This window comes from Seriola aureovittata, chromosome 14 (genome assembly GCF_021018895.1).
Source record: "Seriola aureovittata isolate HTS-2021-v1 ecotype China chromosome 14, ASM2101889v1, whole genome shotgun sequence".
Classification (NCBI taxonomy): Eukaryota; Metazoa; Chordata; class Actinopteri; order Carangiformes; family Carangidae; genus Seriola; species Seriola aureovittata.
In genome coordinates this window covers 16,345,459-16,370,719 of record NC_079377.1, presented here as the reverse complement: position 1 = coordinate 16,370,719, position 25,261 = coordinate 16,345,459, and the positions used below count along the sequence as shown (strand labels likewise).

The 25,261-nt window shown below is 39.4% G+C and overlaps 1 protein-coding gene across 1 annotated transcript; it reads left to right on the top strand.

Annotated features, from left to right (window-relative positions):
- Positions 1-19,941: 19,941 nt before the first annotated feature.
- Positions 19,942-24,896, top strand: LOC130181537 (indoleamine 2,3-dioxygenase 2-like). The gene is made up of 10 exons (XM_056395803.1): positions 19,942-20,103; positions 21,217-21,312; positions 21,446-21,565; positions 21,756-21,874; positions 22,345-22,359; positions 22,481-22,580; positions 22,738-22,855; positions 22,961-23,012; positions 23,249-23,397; positions 23,566-24,896. The coding sequence occupies exons 1-10, from the start codon at positions 20,014-20,016 to the stop codon at positions 23,946-23,948; spliced, it is 1,242 nt and encodes a 413-aa protein (XP_056251778.1). The 5' UTR covers positions 19,942-20,013; the 3' UTR covers positions 23,949-24,896.
- Positions 24,897-25,261: the final 365 nt, after the last annotated feature.

Here is a 25,261-nt window from a genome sequence, read left to right as displayed (position 1 = left end):
CTCATCACTCGACACTCAGAGGGAGGTGAACAATTGTACCTTATTAAGTTTGGTGAAATCCTTCCTCTTTCAGAAACTGAGGTAAAAATGTAACAGTAGGTATGAGCCATAGTCAAAGACTTCAGTTGTTTCGTCATAATAAGGTGAGAAGGGTGATAAAATGGTGTGAAAAAGGCCTAGCACTGTAGATGTGAATCTATGACAGCTTTGAACCATATTAGAAGATTTTCAGTTAATGATTAGACGAGGCCTTTGTACAGGTGTCCTTTTATTTTCAACCCAGGCTTGGAAAAGGATCTGTTTCAGACACACAATCAGATAGACTCTGCCACAGCAGTGAAAGAAAAAGATGATTTATTGGATTACTTAATTTATTTTCCCTCAGATTTTATATGTGACTGCAGTGGAACACAAGATAAGATAAATTTAATGAATCAGGAAACTTGGGTCTTCACACTCTTACGTCAAAAGACAGGTGTGTAGAGTGAGAGAGACTCCTGCTATTTTTGCAAGATTCTAAATCTTGACATTTCAGTATTAATTCTGTAACGCAGCTTTTATACAGCTAATATCAAGATGCTGCAATTCTCAAATTTAAGGCAAAAGCCATTGATTTTTTGCCTGATTTTGAAGTGCTTTATTCTTAACATTTTATTTTAATCCTCTGGCAGTAACAAGTCCCAGTTGATCAGATGTCTTGAACATTCATCAGAAATGTAATTTGGTCCCAAACCATTGAGTGCTTTGTAAAGAAGTAATACATTTTCAAAATCAATCCTTTGACACTCAGATAGCTGGTGCAGTGATCTCAGAACTGAGGTCATGTTCTGCTTCTTTAGCAAAGATCTCTGAAAACAAAGCTTCTGTAGATAGTTCGGGGAAGGTGCTGTCAGTGAGTCGGGTACCAACCCTCTAGTCCTTTAAGATGATGAGAATTTGCTGACTTTGTTATTTTTCAGTAAAAACAATTCAAAGTGAGCACTTTCTTCTTAACTTTGTTGGTCACACAAAAAAAGATGATTCTGTAGGTGAATTCAATTGTCATCTAATGATACAGCGGTATGAAAATTTGTGATCTTGCTGTTATGTTTAATTTGAACTTGTGAGAGCATGTATAAATTCAACAGTAAAGGTCCGAGAATTGATCCTTGAGGTGCTCCTCATGTCATTTTGGTCTGAAATATGTAGTGACATATTGCCAACAACATATTCTTGTTCTGGGAATTGAAATGTTTAGGTTTACAAAATCTAATGTTGTCTGGTCTGTTTGTTCTATGCATTACAAATGAGCTTTTGCCACAGTCAGTGGCAGTGACAAGAGCAATTTCATTGCTATGCTGTTGTTGAAATTCAGAATATAAGAAGTTACTTGAGGACAAGAAAGTGCAGCAATTTTTTAGCCTTTTGACAGGCATAATGAAAAACTGAACTAAAAAGCACTGTGTTATTCTAATAGTATTTCCAAAGACTTTTGCTCACCTCTGATCCAGTACCTGTTTGGATGAGTTTTTCTTTTCACCTCAAGCTAAAAGACAGAAAAACTTAATGTGTATCTGGATTATTTTCATTTAAGAGAAATAATTCATGAGAAAATACTGAAAATATTCTGAAAAAAGGCCTATCTCACAGTGATTATAAATCCAAACAGATTCCGGATCCAGATCGGCAAAAAAATCTTACCACATCCCTTCACCAATGACTTTATCACTGACTAAGAAAACCCAACGCCTTATTGCACAACACTGACATGATGCCTAATTCACTGAAAATGTAGTTGCTTAATTAAAAGGGAGGGTAAGCAAAGTCACCCCCCCCCCCCCCCATCCTCTGTGAAAAAATCTTCTTCTTCCTTATATGGTCTGTTGTCATGGCTGATGGAGTTTACCAATAGTGAGAGGTCACACTTTGCTTTAGTGGCCTTTCAGCATGACATATTGCTGGAATCCTCCACCACTTAAGAAGCCATCTGTGTATGGATTGATTATTTTAGCCCCAGATAATGAGTATCAATTGGGAACCGTATGGAGAAACAGTTGCTTTCTTAAAATCAACACTCTGGCTCTCTGTCTCCCTCTCACAAAATATTGATCAGAGCAATTGAGTCTTTGCAGTTTGTACCCCCTGATCCCTTTGCTTCCATTTGTCAACATCCAGGAAGTGTATTTTGTGTATTTATGCGCATATGTTCACGATGGTGGTCAACACTCAGAGAAGATTGTTTTCTTTTCTTTACTGCTTAGTTGACCCTGTGAGTGTACTCACCAATGCCACAGCTGCATGACTGTGAGTAGCAGAGGCTCATACAGCGCTCACTGCACTGCTTTATTAGTATGGCTGAATGCATTTCAACAGAATGAATTAACAGGATGAAACGATTATATATTTTAAACCGTCAGTTCATTCATAACCTTTGTGCATACGCTACATTGTGACCTGACAGGATACAAATGAGTATTGAATGCATTGTGATTAAACCTGCAAACTCAAGTGGGATGAAAAAGGGTGACAGTTCAGAAATGGTATCTGGGCAGCAATTGTAAGGCTGCTCGAATGTGAAGAATTGATGCTTTTTCTGTTAAATATAATTGCAAATTAAATCCCTGGAGCTATTTGTAAGTTTTGCTATTGCTACATGGCCAAAGTTAGCATTAACAGCTGTTTAACTTGCCGAAAGTTTCAGCCAAAGTTGTGTTTTCAATACAAGAGGTTATAATACATGCTCTGAGCAGCGCTACTTCTTCAGGGCAGACTGCAGTGACTTGGTATCGGAAAGTGACGAGATGGGCTGACTGGGCTGAGGGTAGCGGCTAGCTGGAGAGCAAGCTAACTTCAGTAGAAGAAAAGAAGTGATACAAATATATTAAAAACTAGTGGGTGAGTGAAGGAATGAAGATGGATGTTGAATTTGCAACATTTCTTCTAGACTGGTAAGTAAAGAGCTGTTAATGCTAACGTTGGCTATGTAGCACTTACAAAGAGCTCCTTTAAACTGCCAGACAAAAACACATAATTTGAACACACAAACTTAAATGGGTAAATTATGGAAGCCATTTTTTCACTAGAAACTTAATGAAACTGTCTCAGAGCTTTTTCTCTTTCTTTACCTCATATAATTACCAAACTACATGGTTCTTTCCAGGAGACTTTTAAGAAATTATTAGGGAATAACAGACCAGAAAAATAAAGCGTCACCAATATTTTGTAGACCAAACAAATCCAAATCCACATATTCATCAACAATAGTTGAAGCCCTAAGCCCTCTCCCTTATTCCCTGTGTTATCTTCCGTTCTCTCTCCCTTTTGTAGTTTTTTGTCCCTATTTTGTTTTTCTGTGTGTGTGTGTGTGTGTGTGTGTGTTTGTGTCCAGCTGGGCGTGGCTATCCGGTTCCCTCTCCTGCCAATCCACCTGAACACCTGCATCTCATCAAGTCTACAAGCAGCTGCAGTATTTAAATCATCCCTCCAGTCTCCGCCAGATCGTTCGGTCACCTATGCAGGACAAATTCTACGGCCGAGTTTCTTGTCAGTTTGATTCTTTGTGCTCGTCTGCATGATCCTAAGCCTGTGTTCGCCTCCACCTCAGGTTCACTGCTCCTGCCTGATTCCATTACCTGTCACGTCCAGCTCTGTCCTCGTTTCCTGCTCCTCGTTTGGATCATCGTTTCACCGCCTGCGCCGCTCTGCCACAAGCTCCATTGCCTGCTCAGCTCCAGCTTACCTGTTCAACTTACCTGCTCCGCTCCTCCAGTCACAACTCCATCCATCTGCCAAACTCCAGCAAGAGACTCTGGTTGCATCAGCTAAACATATTCAGTTTACAATGAATCCTCTGTGAAACTGCTAACTGTCTCCTGCTTAACGATGTGTCTTATTCTTCTTCTCTTTTCTTCCTTGACCACTTCTCTTTCATACGCCTTAGAACGGCTAGTAGTAAACCTCAGTGTCGCAGTGTTTACTGATGCAGAGACTGACCATAAAGATAGATGTAGTAGGTTACAACTCTAACGTGTTGATCCAGGAGGGAACACATTTGATAAAATTCAGGAGTGTTAACAATATATCAAGAACACAATTGGGTGTTTTGATGATCATGATATGCCACTGGTTATACAGCCTTGAGAAGCAAATCATTTGAGTTCCATTGAAATTAAACAGGGGCAAATGTAGCTTATTTTATACATATCAATGTAAAACTAGTTCAGTTAGAAGGCAAAATATCAAGTAACAGTAACTGGAAACAGCTTAGGTGGATCTTCATTTTTACTCAAATCATTCGGATGTCATGATTTTCATTCAATAATGTGCTTTTGCAGCAATGGACCATTTTTGAGAACAAATCTTTAAGCAAGCTGTAAATCATGCAAAGCGTGGAAGCACTGTTTAAATGAGATCTGGCAGTATCGCTGGCTGCGAGAGAAGAGGAAGGCAGAAATTCTTTCTCCTGCAGTGAGTCTACAGCGTCTTGAGAATGGTTTACAAGATTAATACTTGGATACCTGCTATCAGGAAGATAACACAGGTTTTATACGTTGCTGCTCTTTTCCAACTTTAATATAAAAACCAATGTTGGCGTACACTGGTGTAAATGTCATTCATTTTGCTCTCCATTGTACAACGTTCTTGTCAAAACAGCAGGCACAGTGCATAGCAGGGCATGGAGAAGTTTCTCCTCTTAGAATGACAGACAGGAAGGGGATACAGTCAGTGTCGCTGACCTGACAACTCTGGCTGAGATGAAATTATGAACTCTCACAAAGAGGAAAATGCACTTGACAGTTGAAAAAAAAAATGCACTTGTTGTATTGGGTTTCTACATCTCAGGGAAACCAGTAGTGATTTGATTGCTCCCCAGCTTTGGTGCTATAAAAAAAAAGTCACAATCAATACTCCAGACATCATATTGATTCAAATCAGGAACTCATTACACATTTACAAGCCGCTGTAGAAAATACAGCTCGGTTCAAGTCATTGACTGTATTGTTGTTTTGTTTACAGTCATATCTGCACAGTCCATGTCATTTATAGCGACCTGATTGCTTGCACAATTCTGTAAAACTCATGATATCTGACCTTCTTAATCATCAGCAGTATTTCCATTCAAATCAGTTCAATTCAATACAATTCAAACAGCTCATTAACGACAGTAATTGCTTTAACTCAGCAGATTAGATATGGTACACCTCGTATCTGCAGTGAGGTTGAGCGGCTGTTGTTAACACAGATAAGAAGCATGACATGGCGAGAGGCTGACAGGATTGGCTGTCATGCCAACTCAAATCACAGGGCATATAAGTGTGTTTGAATTGGCTCGGCGGAGGCTGCTTGTTACACTCCTCGCATGTGACAGTCATGTCTGCAGCATGACGTGGGAGGGAGACTGTTGGAAGGCTCCACACACACCCCCGCACACACACACACACACACACACACACACACACACACACCTCAGCCCTGGCAGTTGTCTGATTTGTTATCCGTGCCATACGTCCACCAAAAAACTGGGAACAGTCATGAAAATGTGAAATACATGCAACTGTTGGAAGTACAGCGATATTCTTACATTATGTTCAGCAATCAATGCCAGGCCAGCAGCTCTTCCAAAACCAACTCAATACCAGAAAGTGGCGAATGAGTTGGTACCCCTGCCAAAGCTTTGCAGTTCTTTATATTTGTTGTCGTGATAACAGAAAATGTGCAGGAAGTGAAATATAAGAGAAAAGTAGAAAAATGGCCAAAAAGGCCTGTTTTGCTGGATTGGATGATTTTAAAAAGTTCCTGGATCCTCACCTAAAAAACGAATCATTTCCATTTCCATGGACCATGTCTTAGAAATTTAAGATTAAGATCAAAATCAAGTTTAAAATGAAGATTAGAATCAAGATTAAGATTAATTTCTATTTTCCTGGGGGAAATTTGTCTTGGACATACACTGCAGCTGCTGTAGAAAAAAAAACAAAAACGCAATACATAGCACATGCACATATGTCATCCATGTATGCACACACTTGGATTGCCACTGAAAAACCATTGTACATTCCCTTCATATCTTCATTCAGAATATATAAGTACAGTGTGACTTTAATATGAATAAATAATGAAAAAAGCAAACAGCTGATATAGCGTTGGCTAGCTTGTTGTGCAAGACTTTGATGTACAAAAGGAGTTCTTATGAACTGTAAGATATGTGATGAGTAAAATTAATCTATGTCTATCTTGTTGTTTCAAGCTTCGATGGACAAGGGAACAAAGGAGTTCTGAAACCCATTCAGCCTACACTTAGGGACTCTAAAGCATCTGTATGAGGTGGGAAAGCTGGTGCTTGTTCCATCAACATTTCTGAGAAACCCTGCTAACTAGTGAAATGACAAACAAATGGGACTGAAAACATAATCTCAGTGGCAGAAGTAATTACACTGAAGGTATAAGAGAGGCAGGAGAGCACATAATCAGTTTGTCAGCCTTAATAAGACCTTGCTCCCGCTGAGAAGAAGTAATCTACTGGAAACTGATTTGACTGATGAACCTCTAAATAAACTGCCGAGCCAGTGAATCCATCACATTATACAGTACATTATCCTGGCGTTATTATGGTGATCACAGAGGTTACAGTACAGACCCTGTCTGTCATAATTCTGGCACTTTAGAGATGATATTACACTGTATATTATTTATGATATGGCACCAGGTAGTGCTGAAATTAAGCTGGTTACAATGAGCTTTGTAAGTTATTTCTTTGCCAGAGCGAATTCCAAAATCAATTCATTTAAACACGACATTTGTGAGGCACAATTTGACACAGAATGCAAAATAGATTTACAACTTAATGTATTTCATTGGCTTACTACACAGCACTTTAACATCCTTCCTGTGACATTCAGTCAAAAGTGACGATAATACTTACATAAATTTTCCTCCATATTCAAAACCATAGCCAGTGTCTGAGTGGTGTTTTAAGACAACATCCACATTCATACAACAGAGACTGCAACACACTGATGTTTGACCTCAATGAGATAAAAGACAGACTTGAAGAGTTTGGATTGATGTCGAGGGCCAGATGACATTGTTATGTTCAGAATAGCATCATGGTAATTGTTATTCCCCTCTCCCCTTTATTACTTAGAGGATTTAAAAAAAAAAAACTCATATTGTTTATTGTGGCTATGATGGGAATCTGCTAATCATGATCATTTAAACCCTTAAATGTAGGGCACACTGACAGAGGTTTCACAAATTAAAAGATAGCTGAATGTGCAGCGTAACATGATAAACATGCAGTAAAGGGACCATCTGCCCATATGGCTGGGAATTACATTACAGCTCCAGCTCTACAATGGTGATTGAGTGAGAGAGAGCAATAGAAAGATACAGTGTGCATGACAGGTTAATGTCCCCTGTGGTCAATAGGTTTTTTACAGCATGATCCACTGTAGGAAGAGCTGTTCTCTCCTATGTAAAACTTTAAATTGTTTCAGTTATTTTTCTTGACAAACGACAGATGTAATACATTTGCTGGCCCTCTTTGGAAAGCCCTACATTGATTCCTGACATGACTTTTCTGCTGCTGCGTACTGAGAGTTTAGTGTTTTCTATAAAGAAGTAGAGAAAGGCCTGTTTGTTGTGTGTGGATGCACGCTCTTGGAGGACAAGGAGATTCTAATGAATGAGACTCATTATAACGAAAGTGTCATGTGGCAAATCGTGACAATTGTTTTGCACAGGGAACAGTTGCCCCTGTCCTGGCAGTGTTACACAGGACGGCCATCTGCAGCCCACATGTCAGAGAGCGGCAGCCAACATGGTGGCAGATAATTGGTGAGGGACGAGAGCTGGAGCAGGAGTCTGGGTCTAAACCTACTGAAATCAATTTGCATGACTTGGACAAACAGAACAGTCATAACACATCGGTGTACGTGTGCGCACACCCACACCTACAATTTACATATCCTCCATGTATACTTCAGTAAACGGGAGAACCCTTCAGATGGATTCACTCACTGTGAAGGTCTCTGAGTTATTCATGGCCTGAGGGGGCCCATCATTCTTATACATTTCACTGCACCATTTGCTTCCATTTAACATCACTCATGTGAGGTAATGCCAAAAGTCAATATGTAAAAAGAGGCGAGGACGCACTGCTGTGGCAGGACTGTTGACTCGCACAATCTTTATGCACATTTGCAGTATAGTACTGTGTACAATTCTTTTTGCATTAAGTAGGCATTTGCATGAAGCACTTATTTTGGGCTAGGTCAGAATAACAAACCATAAAGATAAACAACTGATTTCGTGTGTCATTTTGAAATGGATTTATGTCTATTTATGTTGGAGGTGATACTTCTGGATGCTATATAGGTCAATGTGTTGGTTGACATTTTTCAAACACAACACATTTGTTTTTGAGGGAATATTCTCCTGTATTGTATCGTGCAGTGACAGCATTGTCCCAGAAAATGCAGACACAAACACATTCAGACACTCAGACACATACACGCACACATACACGCACACACACACACACTCTCACACACACACACACACACACACACACACACACACACACACACACACACACACACACACACACACACACACACACACGACACCAAGAGCTATCACATACTGAATGACAGACAATCTGTCAAAACTTGCATACGTCTCATTTGTCTGGGAATTAAAACAGGAAGACAGCTGAGGAATCTCAGACAGCAATCTATTCCTCAGACAATATGCTTCCACCACTTGTATGAGCCAAATGATTATTTACAGCCTGCTGTCAGCACAGAACGTATGAATAAATTCATGTGAGTGCTTTGGACTACACAAGGCGCAAGAATCAACTTGCGTGTCTTCCATGCATGAATTTGAGGTTATTGATTCTCAGATGAGAATCATGTTCAGTATTCTCATCTGCAACTGATACAATTACAAGTGAAAACACATTTAGATTATTTCCTATGTACGCTTGTCTTTATTTCCTATTTTGTTTTTATGCTGCTAATCATCTGTTCTTGAGAATGGTGTTTCTATTACAGTATTTACAAAATCTCTTATTAAACTTCCTACATCTTTTGTGGCTTGTTTCCTTGATAAGATTCGCTAGCTGTTAGTGATGATTAATGTTACCTGTTTGGCAGCATTGCAAGCCTGATGTTGAGGAGACAGACTACACTGTCTGGTCCAGTGCATCTCCAGGAGGCCTTGTGTCAAAGTTGTCAGAACTGGCTTCCAGGGAGTGACGCTGATAGGCAAAACAGTGATCCCAGACAATAACCTTTCATCATCCAACAGCTCAGGGCTGTTGTTTCTTCAAAAGACAAACTAAGGATCAGCTTGCCCATTAAATGATACCTGCAGGCACCAAATACTGGCTGTAGTAGTTGTGTAATAGTTGTGGGTTAAAGGACAGAGCAAATGAAAAAAGAAGAATATTAAATTAGTTCTTCATATTTAATCTCAATTATTGTTATGCTTGGTCTGAATTGTTTTCTTTTCTCTTGCTTGTCATGAATGCATTAAAAGTAAACGGGACACTTCCCCTGAAAACATAATAATAGCATCTCCCCCGTGACGAAGTAGCTCACATTAAGACCTAAATTTTGTTGCAGGCTTCTTCTTATATCTGCATGGAAATACACAAACAGCGTAGTTTAGTGGGGAGGCAAAACCTGTTAACCTGTCTGGGGATTATCGTGTATGACGGTGTCACTAAATTTGGAACAACGATGCAATCTTTTGCGAGGCTGATGACACTGGGTGCATTGTAATAAGGAGATATAGCACCAGCATATTTCCAAATTTGGGCAAATAAAATTAAAATGATCTGCATGAACAGATAACACTCAAGGCGAGACTAAAGATAAACCTGAATGTGTTTTTATATTACATTTTCCTTCAAGGTCATTCTGAGATGTTTCACTCTAATAGCTCATTTGCTATACTTTAGTATTATTTTCTGTTCATGCTGCAGCAACTATGTACATTTTTGAAAGTCGGCCAAAACTCTTCTTGTGTGATGTTTACTCTATCACAGCCAGCAGCCATTAGATAGAATACTTTTGAAGCACACAGAGAAAGAAACTTATTTTTCACATAGTGGATTAAAATCAACGCTTCGCCGTGACTTCTGGATGCATTAATCATATACCGGTAGCACATCAGAGTTTATTCAAGGGCAACTATTAAGTCTACATTTATCAGCTGTTACAGGATCTCTGACTGTCCAGATACATTTGTTAAAGTACAGGTCCTGCACCCATACAGGCTTTAAGGAAAAACTCTGCATGTATTGCATGTAAACATTATTCATGTATAATTCTGAGCTTTTTTTTCTGTAAGCAGATATCTCGGTTTCACTCTGCAACACAATGCTATTTTTATCATGGCAATATCATGTTTTTAAGTGGCACCCTTAGTCGTCTTTATAAAGATGTGCTTTGGGCACCAGTGGATGTCTGGTCCAGCACATCAGTGTGGTCAGAAACTGCCCTTTTCTCACATGTTCTACCTTGAAATATAAATACAACACAACATATGGCATGGGATCATATATTTCTTTTTACTTAAGTAGACTAGCTTTACCTGCTAGCATATTAGCATATGAGCTCTCAGCTGGGTGTAACCACCTATCGTGTTTGTGAAAAAGAAGAATGGTGATGTTCGATTGTGTGTGGATTACAGGAAGTTGAACATGCAAACAATCAAAGATGCTTATGCACTTCCAAATCTCGAGGAATCATTTTCTGCACTTACCGGATCTCAGTGGTTTTCAGTGATGGATCTGAAGTCAGGTTATTATCAGATCGAGATGGAAGAGAGTGACAAGGCAAAAACAGCTTTCGTGTGCCCATTGGGTTTTTGGGAATGGAACCGTATGCCGCAAGGGATAACAAATGCGCCAAGCACTTTCCAACGTTTGATGGAAAAATGTATGGGAGACATACATCACCGAGAGGTGCTTGTTTTCCTTAACGACCTGATCGTCTTTTCCAAAACCTTAGAGGAACATGAAGCTCGACTGACAAATGTTCTGAACTGCTTGAGAGAAAATGGCCTGAAACTATCACCAGAAAAGTGCAGTTTCTTCCAGACATCAGTGCGGTATCTCGGACACATCGTGTCTCGAAGTGGAGTGGAAACCGATCCTAAAAAGATTGAAGCACTCAAGACCTGGCCGAGAACCCAAACTCTAAAGGAGCTAAAATCCTTTCTCGGGTTCTCGGGTTACTACAGGAGATTTGTACAAGGTTACTCAAAAATTGTTAAGCCTTTAACTGATCTCACTGCAGGCTACCCACCAACCCGGAAAATGACCAAAGTAACTAAAGTAGATGGCAAGTACTTCAACCCCAAGGAGCCATTTGGAGAAAGATGGATGCCAGCTTGTCAAAAAGCTTTTGAGGAAGTAATTGGGAAACTAACATCATCCCAAGTCCTAAGGTATGCAGACCCCAAGTTACCCTATACTCTCCATACAGATGCTAGCACGACCGGACTTGGTGCAGCATTGTACCAGGAACAGGACAGAGTCGTGTTATTGCTTACGCAAGTAGAGGTCTATCACGATGTGAGGCTCGATATCCAGCCCACAAGTTGGAATTTTTAGCCTTAAAACGGGCTATAACTGAAAAGTTCCATGACTACTTGTATGGCAACACCTTCACAGTGGTAACCGACAACAATCCACTTAGGTACATACTAACCACTGCCAAGCTAGATGCCACCAGCTACCGTTGGTTAGCTGCCCTGTCCACCTTTTCATTTGACATCAAATATCGTGCTGGAAAACAAAACCAGGACGCGGATGGTCTGCCCAGGAGACCACATGGGGAGTTGACCAATGACAGGTGTTCTCAAGAGGAAAGTTTAAGGATCCATGAGTTTACCTCCCATCACTTGGCTCCTGTGGATGTTGTCAAGGCAACCTGTCACCTCAACAGACTCTGATAAATCAGGCTTCAGTCTGATTTGGACTTAAACTTGACTTTGAGCGAAACAACATTGACTTTGATCATCAGACATTGACCAGAAATTGAAGAGTGACTAAGTCACACATAAGGACAATTTATTTTATGTTTAAGGGCCATTTTGTTATTTTCCATATTGGTATAAATTGTGTTGTTCTGCATTCTGGAGAAAAACTAAAGCTGCAGTTAACTAAACTCATGCCTCGTGTGTTTATGGTGATTGTACTCTACTACTTAGCTCCTCCCGAATCTAGAGTATAGCGCACCCAAGAGTGGGTTACATGGGCTTACTTGGATTTGTTCAATGTGCAGTTAGGTTTGAATAAGGGACTCATAAATTACTAAAAAATATGGAAATTAGAGATGTGTGGCTATACTACTACTCTCTACTTCTGTAGGTAGACAATTGCATGATGCATTCCATGACATGAAATCCACTGAATAATACACAGATAACCATGAGCTAACATGACCATAAATTATTATGTAATATATTCCCATTAATCAACATAAAACCATACCTTGTACAAGGGAAGGAATTTAAGTATCTCAGGGTCTTGTTCCTGAGCGAGGGTAGACTGGAGCAGGAGATCGACGAGATCCGGGCGGCATAAGCAGTAAAGCAGTTGCCGTGGTGAAGAACGAGCTGAACCGGAGGCAAAGCTTTCGATTTACCAATCAGTCTATGCTCCAATCCTCACCTATGGTATGAACTTTGAGTAGTGACCAAGAGAATGAAACTGCGGCTACAAGCAACCAACAAGAGTTCCCTCTTTAGGGTGTAGTCTTATTGGCCGCTCAAAGTTAATTTTCAAAATTAGCCACTTTCACCAATTCACACACTCATTTATTCAGCACAGATTCACACACTGATGTTACATCGGGGGCATTTTGGAGTTCAGTATCTTGCCCAAGGACACTTTGACATGCGGACAAGGAAGAGACGAGAATCAAACCACTGACCTTCCAATTTGTGGTCGACCTGCTCTACCTCCTGAGCCCCAGCTGCTGGAGGAGCTCGGACACAGAGGGATCATATATCTCATCTGGCCAGGAAAGGCCTCAGGATCCCCCAGGAGGAGCTGGGAGAGGGATGTCTGGACTACCTTGTTTGGCCTGCTGCCGACCCAACCCCAGATTAGGCAGATGAAAATGGATAAAACTTTCAATATGGCAATGAAGAGTGCGGGCTTACCTTTAATATAAGCACTATGGTGCTCTCTCACACTGAAGTTAGTTCACAAATGTTATAGCATCCCATTTCAGAAACTTTGTAGTGACATTCAAGAAGTGAATGAAAATGAATGGATGCAGATTAAAAACTAACCTTAGGAACACTCTTCTCACATACTGTCTGCCATGACGTAGTGCTGGCCCAGTGTAGAACAGCCCGACTATACATGGTCCACACTGAAAATACAAAGGTCAACATCTAACAGCTTTATGCTGCATATGAATTCCCGAAAAAAAAACTGCTAATACTGCTAATGGCACTGTCAAGAGTATATAAAGATTATATAAACAAATGCACTTAAGCTTTTCACCAGCACTTGCCTCATTCTCCCCTTGTTCAATGTTCTGCTGATTATCCATTTAAAAATGTGCAGTAGTTCTGGGCATCTTGGTCCGACCCTCAAGATCTAAGATCTAACAGGAGAGTGTATAACCCTGAATTCAGCCTCTTTGCTTTGGTTACCCTTGTGCTTTATTGCAAATTTTAAAGACTAACGATTATTTTAAGACATTTGTGTTATTAACTGCTGAGCTTGAATATATCCTGAGATCTTAAAACCAGAGACTTGACTCTGAAATAATATGATAATGCAACCTAGCTTCTTTCAGATCTCTTTTTTTTCAAAGCACATCCTTTTAGATTTGCTTTCACTTATATTATGTCCATCCTCCTTTTATCGTATTCTGACCTCGTGGAGTTGTGGAGAGAAGAGTTTAGTAATTATACACCAAGGGGGGATAAACATTTTTGCTAAGTTATTTGAATTCACAAAGTATAGTATGTGAAAAGTGAGAGACATCAGCACACAGCTGAAGTGTGCAAACAAACTTGTACCCTCATTTGTGAACATGTTGATAAATGAGGCCCGATGAAACATGAGAGCAGTTATCGGATTAGCTGTGACTCACTGCTACTTCCTCATTAAAAGTATATTTGAAAACAACCTCCACAAAAGCCACAGAAACAATCCTAATCTGATAACTCTGTTAACCTACAGTTCTTGAGCAAGCAAGAGACTGAACATCAAATCTCCCATTACACACTCAAGCCTTCGTCAGTGGTTATTCCAGACCCTCTTGTCACAGAAGCAGCAGCAGTGCCAAACGTCATATGGTGACTGACTGAGTGCATGCAGTATTGCCCTCAGGTCTGGGATCCCTGACAGTTTAGTTGAAATATGGATATAGTTCAAGAGGGACTGTCCCAGAATCAACTGTGTGATAATACAGGCAGAGACAGAAGGGCACCCTGCTGTAGCGCAGAATGGATTCCCCCACCGACTCATCTGCTAGGTTTGACTAATGATCCACCCTTGGCTGTATCCGTCCGAAAGGCTGCAGCAGGGGAAGTAGACAGCTCCCACGCTCGCATGTGCCTGCACTGTGTGCGTACATCCTTGTGCGGTGAAATGTGGAAACTTAAATTACAAGAACACATGACAAGAACTACAAATGGCTGTGTTCTTTATCCAAAACGTTTAGACTTTGTTTTCTTTCTCCGCTGACGTATCCCATATGTTAGAGGCATGACCAGCAGCAGGGGGGATTCTGTACTTGTCTTGTATGACATCTTCAGGAGATTACTCCAGAGGCTGATAAATTGGCTGTCATAATTTGCCACAGCTCCCATTGTTCAGCACAGTCACAGTTTTCACAACTCAGATAGTGAGATACTACATGCAAAATAACTTTTTAAACGGTCCTACAACAAAATAATCCGAATTTAATGATTGGTTATTGAATAATGCAATACCATTTTAATGTTTAATGAATGCATGAAGGCCTAGAGTCTTAAATTGTTTTAAAAAGAGTATTTAAAAAGTATATTTTATTCATACAGTACATAACTGAAAATAACAAGAACTACAAATGCTCTTGCTTTATATGCAACCACAGTCAACTTTACCCGGGACAGCATTAGGTTCACCAGCACATTGGTTAGTCCTCCTAAAAGCCTGATTCTCTCTTGCAAAGTTGAAAGTGATTGTTACATAAGCTAAGGAGCCAAATAAGGTTGTGTTTGAAAGAATTTGATTACATTTTTCTTTTCATACTTCTAATACTTGGACTAACTAGATTCACACTGCAATACAAGAACAATGGTGTTTCTTCATTTCCATGTCTTCTACATTGATCTTCAGCTGTATGCAGCATTAACAACTGTCTTTCTGCATGATATCATGTATGTAGCCATCAAGAGCATGTTTGAGAATCCTTTAACAAAATCGTGTTAAGTTGTGACAGTTCACATTATTCTCACTTGTACGAATCTCACTGTCACATTACTGATGTTTTTACAGCTCAATTACATAAAGTAACAAATCTATTTAAAAGATGATGATGTAATTATATAAAAATACACCATTATAGTCTACAAAGTCATATGATTGACTTTGTTCATTATAGTTATTACAGCGCACTTCACACACAGTGAAATTTTTTAACATCTTAATTATAATGCCTTGTCTGAACAAACCATAATTTGACCCTGTTTAGCCCCAGTTAAATGCTCCTCTGCATGCTGAAAAGGTTGAGCTCTGAATCTCAGGATGTGGGAGTTCTTATAGACTTTCTCAAAGTGAAAAGTTTACCTATTATTACAGCATCTTTTGAGGTTGACGGGTTATAAGAAAAAACTTGTGCATGTTCAAAAAGCATCAGTCAGGTTTTTGTTAATGAGTCCAGTGCAATAAGTATGGTGCAGCACTTTCTTAAGTTTCTTAACTACACACTTTGACATAACATATTTAAAGCGCAGTGTGTGGGAGTGAGTTGCTGTGAAATTGACTTTGTTATTAGTCCAACTGTGGGTAAATAAAAACTGGAATAAGGCAACATTTGAAAAAGTTCCCCTGGGGATAGAGCTGTCAGACTCACACAGGCTTATGTTTGACTCTCGGATGGTGCATCATTTGACACATTTCACAGAGAACATTTAGACAAGTCCTTAACCTTAGTTTCATTCGTTAGCTCGCCCGAAGCCTGGGCCACTGTGCAATGGGAATTATTTTGAATGAATTACAAATAAGGCAATTTGCAAAACTCGCACCATGAGATGACAAAGCCGAAGACCTTTTAGACTTATTTGTTATTCAAAAAGAGTGATTTAGTTTAAATACATTTTATTAGTGCATATGACAATTTCACAGAGAAAAAAAATGATACATTTTAGTCAGACAAAGTATAATCTTCTTGAAGAAAGGTTTATAATTTGTTGTTATTGACACAGTGTTTGATGAACTGAACTAAATGAAAAGGTGTTATTTATTAGCAACTTGTTTTCCCAAAAATGAAGTGTAAACATACATTAATAGAATAAATGTTGTACATGTAAATGGTAAGAAAGACTTGGATCATTAGTAGTGAATTTCTAAAAATTCGAACCGTGGAAGATATTAAATGCTCTCCTGATAATCTCATTCTTATACATACTGTACTACAATTAACACTCAAAGGACTGCAGAGAAGGAAAGCATTTCTCTGAGCGGTTCTCTTTCCATCAGTAGATGTGCCAGTTGGACACCGTTCTTTTGCCTCCAGACAATGTGGATGTGGGAGAGGGAAGAAAACAAACTGGAGAGTGTCAGACAATGAGCAGAAAACAGAAAGAAAGAAATGAGGGATGGCAGGATGAGAGATTTGTGACTGAAAGAGTGGACAAATCTAGAAGATGAACCTCCACTCCAAACACTGCAGCTATGGTCCCCCCCCTGTTCCCACCTTGAAGGATTACATTGCACAGATTCTGTCCTGATTTCAAGTCCCTTTTACCAATTTATCCACTTCTCCCCTTGCAGAGTAAATTTACTGTCCCTTTGCGCCCCCTGTGTCTGATGACTCGGTAAGTGGTCTTGAAATTAATTTGAGCACCACAGCTTTCATGGCTCCTGCTCCTCTCTCCTTCCTGCTGGTTTCTCCCGCCGCTTTGGAGGGTTAAATGGTTTGAGAGATTGCTGGCAGTGGCAGTAAAGCATGCTGACAATGGGAGGATGAAACTGTGGGCTCACAGAATGGGGGGTGGGGGGGAGGGGGGGCTGCTAATGTTGCTTTGATGCAGGCATCTGACAAAAAGCAGCTCAGATATTGTTCTAACCTCCCGACATGATCAAATCCGGGAGAAATAAAGCAATCACATGTCACATGTATGAAACGGCTTTACCTACTGGAAAAACATCTGGCAGTACTTTTGTATTCATGATAAGATAATACATAAATAAATAATGCATAATGGATTGTAATATCATTTTAAGTAGGATTTACAGTGTATGGATAGATATGATCTTTTTTGGAAAGTCATCAAACTTTGGACACAAATTTAAATATTGGGGATAGAATAGCATCTTGATGTGTTCTACAAACACAATCAAAAACTCACCCATACATAAAGGTATATAAAAACGTACACACATATACACATCCTGGATGAGAGCAAAATCTTTTAGCAGGGAAATCAGGTTTTTTCCTGTCAGAATGAAAGAGACTGATACGTTGAGTAAGCCTTTTCTCTTAATGCGATGTTTGTCATTGTTTAGACTGAGCCTACACTGATGTGTAATGTGCAAGGAAACTGGCCAAACATTCTCAAAGGCTCACAGTTGGTGCACAGCCTTGGTCAACATCAACAAATTTCACTTGGCTTCTACATGTACCCCACTAGGCCTTGATTGATGCATTTGAGCCGATATAATACATGCATTGCAAACAAAGAAAGCACAAAATGTGCCAGGCAGGAAGCAGAATGGGGCTGTTGTGTTGATTTTATAATCCTAAACAAATGTTACTGGAGATCAAAATTCTCATTTGTTGAATTTTATGCTGCAGTAAATTTGTGATGGTACATAAAAAGTTAGGAGCTTTTGTTTTGTTTTTCACATGAGTTGCAGTACAAAGACATCAGATTAAGATGTAGTGGAACAAGCCAAACTACTTGGAGACGATTCTACACATGTCTTTACAATACTAATGGATCTTCCCAGCACTGCAGAGGCTTCTGTGGTATTATGTGTGTTTATGAGAATGTCTCACTCTGAAGCATCTGGATGTACAGGGAGAACATGTAAACACCACAAAAGAATGGCTGGGGTCAAACCAGGCGCTAGTTACACACAGTCTATATTGTGCCACTGCAGTAATTCTATTGCTGCTACTAATTTTGACTACTAATATAGTACAATGATTAGCTAAACTGACATTATGTCATCTAATATTGCAACTTCTGCTGTAAAAAGTAACAATAATTGCCATCAAAACAATAAACTTTACAAACTGTATATAGCTTTAAAAAACAACTAATGTAGCCTAACAGATATATATATATATATATATATATATATATATATATATTACAACATCATTCAGTGGAAGTGCTACTGACTCACACAGTCTTAAACAGAAACGTTTGATTGTGAAAAAGACTTTTCACACTTGACTTGACAAGTACTAACATATTGTTTTTCAAATATTCTGTATGAATCTTTAACTGCATTAGTTGGGACATGGATCTAGAGAAAGTGAGAAAGTGTTTCTTCCTCTGACTCTGTATCGTAACGAATCACTCCATTATTTCCAAGTGAAGGACTGTTCAGACTGTGGAAACTGTGGAATATATGACTGATGAGACTATATCTGGTATCTGACTGTTGTAAGACATCTGCAAAATGATGACCAGTATAGGCTGGAATAGAAAAGTATTTATTAGATACTTGACCTTTATCATGAGAGAGGGAGCTCAAAGAGAATTAAAGAAGAAAAGGGTGCTTTGTTAAACATCAGCTGTCCTTAAAATGCAAATAGTGCAAATACAGTGTTTGTCCCTGAAATCAAAATGTTGCTCCTCTTAAGGTTTTAAAAACATTGAAGATAATTTCATTGATTTTGAATCAACGCTGAAGGATCTTTCACAACATAGTCCAGTGGGACTGCTACTGACTTACACAGTCACACTCATGGAAACGCATCATTGTGAAAAAGACTTTTCACAATCGTATTAAAAATATCTCTCGGTGTGATTTCTCTGGAAAAATGATCTGATTACAGAAATGAAAGTGAAAAAACAAAAAGATCCACGGAGCCAGGAAACATATCACTCTGTGCCGCTTATATTACTGACATCATCTATTTGCATTTGCAGTTTTGAGTGTTGTTGCTGTTGCTGTGGATAAAATTCGACATTGTCTAAAACACCTTTCCTAGACTAACAGCCTCCAACATTTCAGTTTATCAACCATCAGAGCAACACCGAGGAAAAAAACTGAATAAATAAAGGTCTGATCACGTTCTGAAGCATTCCATCCTCAGTTAATGAGCTGGTGGGGTTTTTGGAATCTTTGAGGTATTTGGGTTGAGTTTGCAAAATTTAGTCTCAATCTGTTCCTTCAACCACAGCTCGCCATGTTGTTGTGCATGTTTAGAACCCCGGTGATGGTGATGTGAAAGTTCAGATATTTGTGCATCTGTGCATATGTAGAGGGCAGGGTGGGGTGAAAAACTGTTGAAATTGGAAACATCAGCTTTTTTTTTTACCAATGATTCATCACTGCTTAATGAGTTCGAGACAGCCAGCAGTTGTGTGTATTTGCAATGTCATCCTCTATGAGGATGAGTAATATAGACATTATAGTTAACCGAAAGTGAGTCCCTCACGACTTAACAGAAGAAGTAATCTGATTGGCTCTTTGCTGAGGGTGTGCAATAAAAGGGATGTGACAAAGGCAGCAGAACAGGTTAAGAGGCAGTTGGCAATTGATATTTGGATATCACACAACGATTTTCTTCTCATTGCCAGAGTATTGCAGTAGAGTACAGGGCAGAAAATATGGAGACTATCAACAGAGAAACACTTCAGGCAGACTTTGATGCATTTGATATTTCTGAGGAGTTTGGATTTCTCCTTGAGGAGCCACTGGTAAGTTCTTTTCTCATAACCATAGACATTTTCTGTCTGTATAGTCTTTGCCGAATGTCATTGGTTTGGACAAAAATTGAAAATTGGACCTGATGTCTTTAAATGTCTTTTTCTGGAACCGCAAAGCAGAACACAACAGGTGGAGTGAACAATGTTGGTGGATGCTCAGGGAAACAAGAGAGCTCAGATTAGCAGGTTCATCCCTTGAGGCTAAGTCATCCTTTAAGTTCTCATTCAAACCTTTCAGAAACACTCCCAGCAGAACTCCCTCATCCCAATTGGTGTTTACTGCCTGCGTCCAGAAATCTACCAAATAATCTGCCACTTTCCTGCTGCCCTGTGGGACACTCAATAAACAATTAGCAGCATTTCCAGAATGACTATAGGGTAATCAAAAACTGATTTCAACTTCAAATCCCTCAAATTATACTGTTGTTAATGGTCAGTGGGAATTTCACTGCCAATGCCAAAGCCCTCCCTCTTACTAAACCCCAATAAATATTTTACCTTTGAGTGAGCGGACGTTGCTGGAACAGTATATTACATTGCAATAGGAACACACGAGGGTGGGGAAAAACAACAGGAAAAAAGGTCAAGCGAGGCCTAATCCTAACAGTACCCACCCTCTAATGGGAACCTCCTGGTTTGTCTCGATGGGCCTGATGGAACTCTCTGAACATCTCAGAGTCAAGGATGGATGAGCGAGGCACCCAGGGCCGCTCTTCAGGACCATAACCTTCCCAATCGACAATATATACACACAAAGGACTGGAGTGTACAGGTTTTAACTGGTAGACATGGAAAGCAGTTCGTTGTTTTATAAGATTCATATCAAAAGAATCAAACATTGGCATCAGACACAGCCTACTTCTCTATTTATACAGTGATTTCCCATTGGCACATCCCTGCTTGGCTAATTTTCTCAGTTTTCTACTGCTTCCTCTTTTAAATTGCTTTCTCTTTCTAGCACCAGTCATTCCCTGACATGCAGGTCAGGCACCATGGCAAACACGAGCTGATGATGTTACTGATTACATTCTACATGAAAAGAAAAAAAAAACAAAAACAATCAAAACTCAATGAGTAAGTCATTTTATTCCTATTATCGTCTAGACTAACCTTCCAGACAATTATCGGGTGTGGATGGACCTGGCAAATAATCTCACACATCTGATCAAGTCACGTAAACTACGGGATCTGGTTCATGAGGTGAGTATGAGCAATGACTTCATAATGCAAATGCTAAGTAAAACAAAAAAGGTGAAAGCCTTGATGGTGTGTGCTGCTCTTGAAAATGGAACTAAAAAGAATGGAAACTTGTACAAAATCTGTCACAATCCAGATGCCGGTCTTGATTCCCAATCTCCTGAGCGATCACAGGGAGCTCAGCCTGGCTCACCTAGCGCTGGGGTTCATCAGCATGGGATATGTATGGCAGGAAGGACAACATGCACCTGCTCAGGTAAAATGCTTCAGAGCAATGGAATGAAGTAGGATTAAAAATGAGTCCACACCTGATGATGTTGCTAGATGAAGAGTCCTGAGGGGGGACATGAATGTTTGAACCAACAGCCATTACCGTCCCTAGAGTCATGCCACTAGCATGCAAAAAACCTTTGGATTGAAATTTTACTATTCTGGTTGTTTTACAGGTTCTCCCAAAAGCCCTGGCCGTGCCCTACTGGCTGGTATCTCGCAGACTAGGACTGCCACCCATCCTCACTTATGCAGATTCAGTTTTAGCCAACTGGAAATTAAGAGATCCCACAGGGTGAGTAATGGTCTCTTGTCGCCTTATTTAATGTCTTGATTTCATATCTGTAGTCCATGCATCCTCCCTTATTATAACAGCAGAGGTGGACAAAGTACACAGCTCTATTACTTGAGTCAAAGTAAAGATACTCCTGGTCAAATATTACTCAGATAAAAGTGAAAGCCGATTTTTTTTACAGTACTGCAGTACTTGCTTTTAAAAATACTTGTGTATTCAAAAGTGATTTTTTTTTTAATGTCAATGCATTATTCTATTGTTCCACGGTGTATTTACGAACCTGATGACTCTGAAACAACATACTGAATGAAGTGATTTACTTGTAGAACAAGTAGAATAAAAAGTTTGTAGGATATGCTACAAAGCCTATTAGCTATAAAAACACAATTGAATCAACAATCAATAAATTGCAGTGTTTTCTGCCTCCACTGATAACACTTCCAACTCTTTTTTTTTCATTTTCATTTTAGGGATATGGAAATTGGGTGAGTAGACAGAGAAGAAAAGTGTCTTACTCTGGTTTGAATTTCTCCACTGCACTTTCAGAAGGTTTTCAATGTCTGATACTTCGCTAATATGTTTTCAAAACATCATTTTCAAAAATAGGAATATGGACTTGATATTTTCCTTCCCCGGTGGTGAGAGTTGCAGAGGATTTTTCATTGTGTCATTGTTGGTTGAGATGGCTGCCAGTTCAGGCATAGTGGTAAGTACTGGCTGCTGTTATTCTTCCTCTTTCTTGTTAACTGCACGATAATGTCAGTTTTTTTCCTGTCTTTGATTCATATTTCCCAACCATATACTGTGTGTGTCTCTGTCCCTTGTCATTTATTGGTGGATTTCAAACTGTCATCTCTAACCAGGGGGCCCTGGAGGTGATGCACGCTATGAAAAGCTCTGACGTTGCCGGCATACAGAATGGTCTCGTCAAAGTAACTCAGTCTTTGAAGAAGATGAAGGAAACTTTCAAACTCATGCACAGTAAGTTTAAATTAAACCTATCCCCGTCTGAATTTAATCAATTTACATGCTGTGCCTTTTATGAAAGCAGGGAAATTGGAATAACAGAATTTGTGCTCTTTCCAGATCATGTGGATCCAACTGCGTTTCATGGAACATTGAGAATTTTTGTCTCAGGGTGAGTTTTAGTCCTCTCACAATGTCCTGCATACAGAAGTTATTAATGCTTTTAATATTTATCTCATCTGGTGCAGATTTATCTCACTAGGCATCATAACTCCCTTCTGCTTCTACCCCACTATTGTACTTTTTGCTCTTTCTACACGGTTCAACGGGCTAGCATGGAAAACGGTTGCATGTGTATCTATAAAAAAGAAGGTTCATGCTACATGTATGTGGTTTAAACTGTTTCAGGTGGCGAGACAACCCCATGCTTCCAAATGGGCTGCTGTATGAGGGTGTGAGCACTGAGCCGATGTTCTTATCAGGTGGAAGCGCAGCCCAGAGTTCAGCCATTCAATGCTTTGATGCATTGCTGTCTATCCAGCATGATGATGAGACAGGTAAAGATGCATTTCCTTCAACCTCTGACCCGCTCAGATGCTTCTCATGAATTAATCACTCGGGTTGTGCAGTCAGTTGATTGCTCAGACAGAAAATGTTTCCAGGAAAGGCTGTTATTTATTTATTTTTTTTAAAGGTCTTCTTTCTGTTCTCTTCATTGATCTAAGGAGCCTTCCTGACACGCATGAGAGATTACATGCCTCCTGCCCACTGTCAGCTGATAGAAACTCTCTCTGCCCGTCCATCTCTGCGAGACTTGATCCTCTCCTGCTCCAGCTCTGATCTCTGCCAGGCCTACAACTCCTGTGTCTCAGCGATGGTGGATTTGCGGAGCTACCACCTTTTTGCTGTGCAAAAGTACATCATCGGACCCGGAAACCGTACCATGGGCTGCCCGCTCAGAGGTGTGGGCACTATGCTGAACGACAAAGGGACCGGTGGATCCAACCTGATGGGCTTCCTCAAGGGTGTTTGTAATACCACAAAAAAAGCACTGATCTCAGATCGTCCATGTGTGCCAAGAGAAAATACAATGTCATTTATGTTATAATTTATGATACGTACAATAGCCAAAACCTACTACACTACACTCTTGAGGTTATGACAGGTTTATATGGAAAAAAATAAGCATAATCAAAATAATTGAAATAATAATTATAATAATCACAAGAATTCAAGTACCTTACCGTATTGTACTGCTTGGGAAATGTTTAGGGTGCTTTTAGTAACCACGACCCTTTAAGGATTGAAGAGCAACTTAACAGCAGCTGGAAATATTGTTTCTGCTGCATGGTTTAACTTCTCATTTCGCTGCAGTGATGTTCAAGTGTAAATCATGTGACATCACAGTGGTTTTGGCTAAACAGATCCCAAACTTTGAATAAATGAGGGAACTAACTTTTCAGCCTGGGTTTAACTTAGGACTCTTGGCATGATAGTTATAGTTATGCATGATAGAAATAAGAAGACTGATGGTAATCCAAAATTATGAGATACTACGTACTATCTCAAAAAGTCAAACCTTTTATGTTTTCTTTTCTTGGAAGGATTAAGCTTTCATATCACACAGCCCTTGGTGTAATCTAATAAACTGCACTTTACTTTAACATAATGCTTTAGACAATCACATTATATGATTGTAAACACTTCTACAGACCATGCTGCATAGAAGGATTATGTTTAGTATTATATTGTAGTGACACTGATTTTATTTTTATGCATAAAATAATGTATATCTTCAAAATCCAAATGTGTGTGTACACCTTTGAATTGAATTTTAGATAAATGATGTTAATTGCATTTAGAAAATATTTTAATTGGTATTTATTTAAACATTCAGCAATATAACAATAATGATAATGTTGATAATGTTGCTTTTGACCTGTTTTAAAACTATTTATAAAATGGAAAAATGTACCTGTAATATATATATAACACAAATAATGCCAAAAAATGTAAGAAATATATCTTTCTAAACTGATGTGACTTTGATCAATAAACTCATTTTAGAAATTTGATTGAAAATGAAAACTCTTATGGAGACTGTTTTTGAGAGTAAGAAGATGACATCAGAGGAGGGAGATGAATGTAGAGAGAGAACTGTGAGCTGTGGAAAAAATGCTGTAGGAATCAAATGATAGAGGACTGGTAAAATAAAAGCAAAAGAGACTCAGCTGAGGAGAATGAAAGCGACAGACACAGTGGGGGCAACCAGGGGAGAGGGATGGATGTGGCATCAGGTCACACAGTTTGATCGACTGCAACCCTCAATCCCCTCCTGGTCTTGACTGGAAGGTTGTGTCTCTTCTTGCTATTGGGGTCTAATCGCATTAAAAGAGAGAAGCAAGAGCTCAACCACACTGC

Coding starts and splice junctions, on each gene's coding strand:
- LOC130181537 (XM_056395803.1), top strand. CDS start 20,014: ATGGAGACTATCAACAGAGAAACACTTCAGGCAGACTTTGATGCATTT. Junction 21,566..21,755: donor GACAACATGCACCTGCTCAG/GTAAAATGCTTC, acceptor GTTGTTTTACAG/GTTCTCCCAAAAGCCCTGGC. Junction 22,581..22,737: donor CTGCCAGTTCAGGCATAGTG/GTAAGTACTGGC, acceptor ATCTCTAACCAG/GGGGCCCTGGAGGTGATGCA.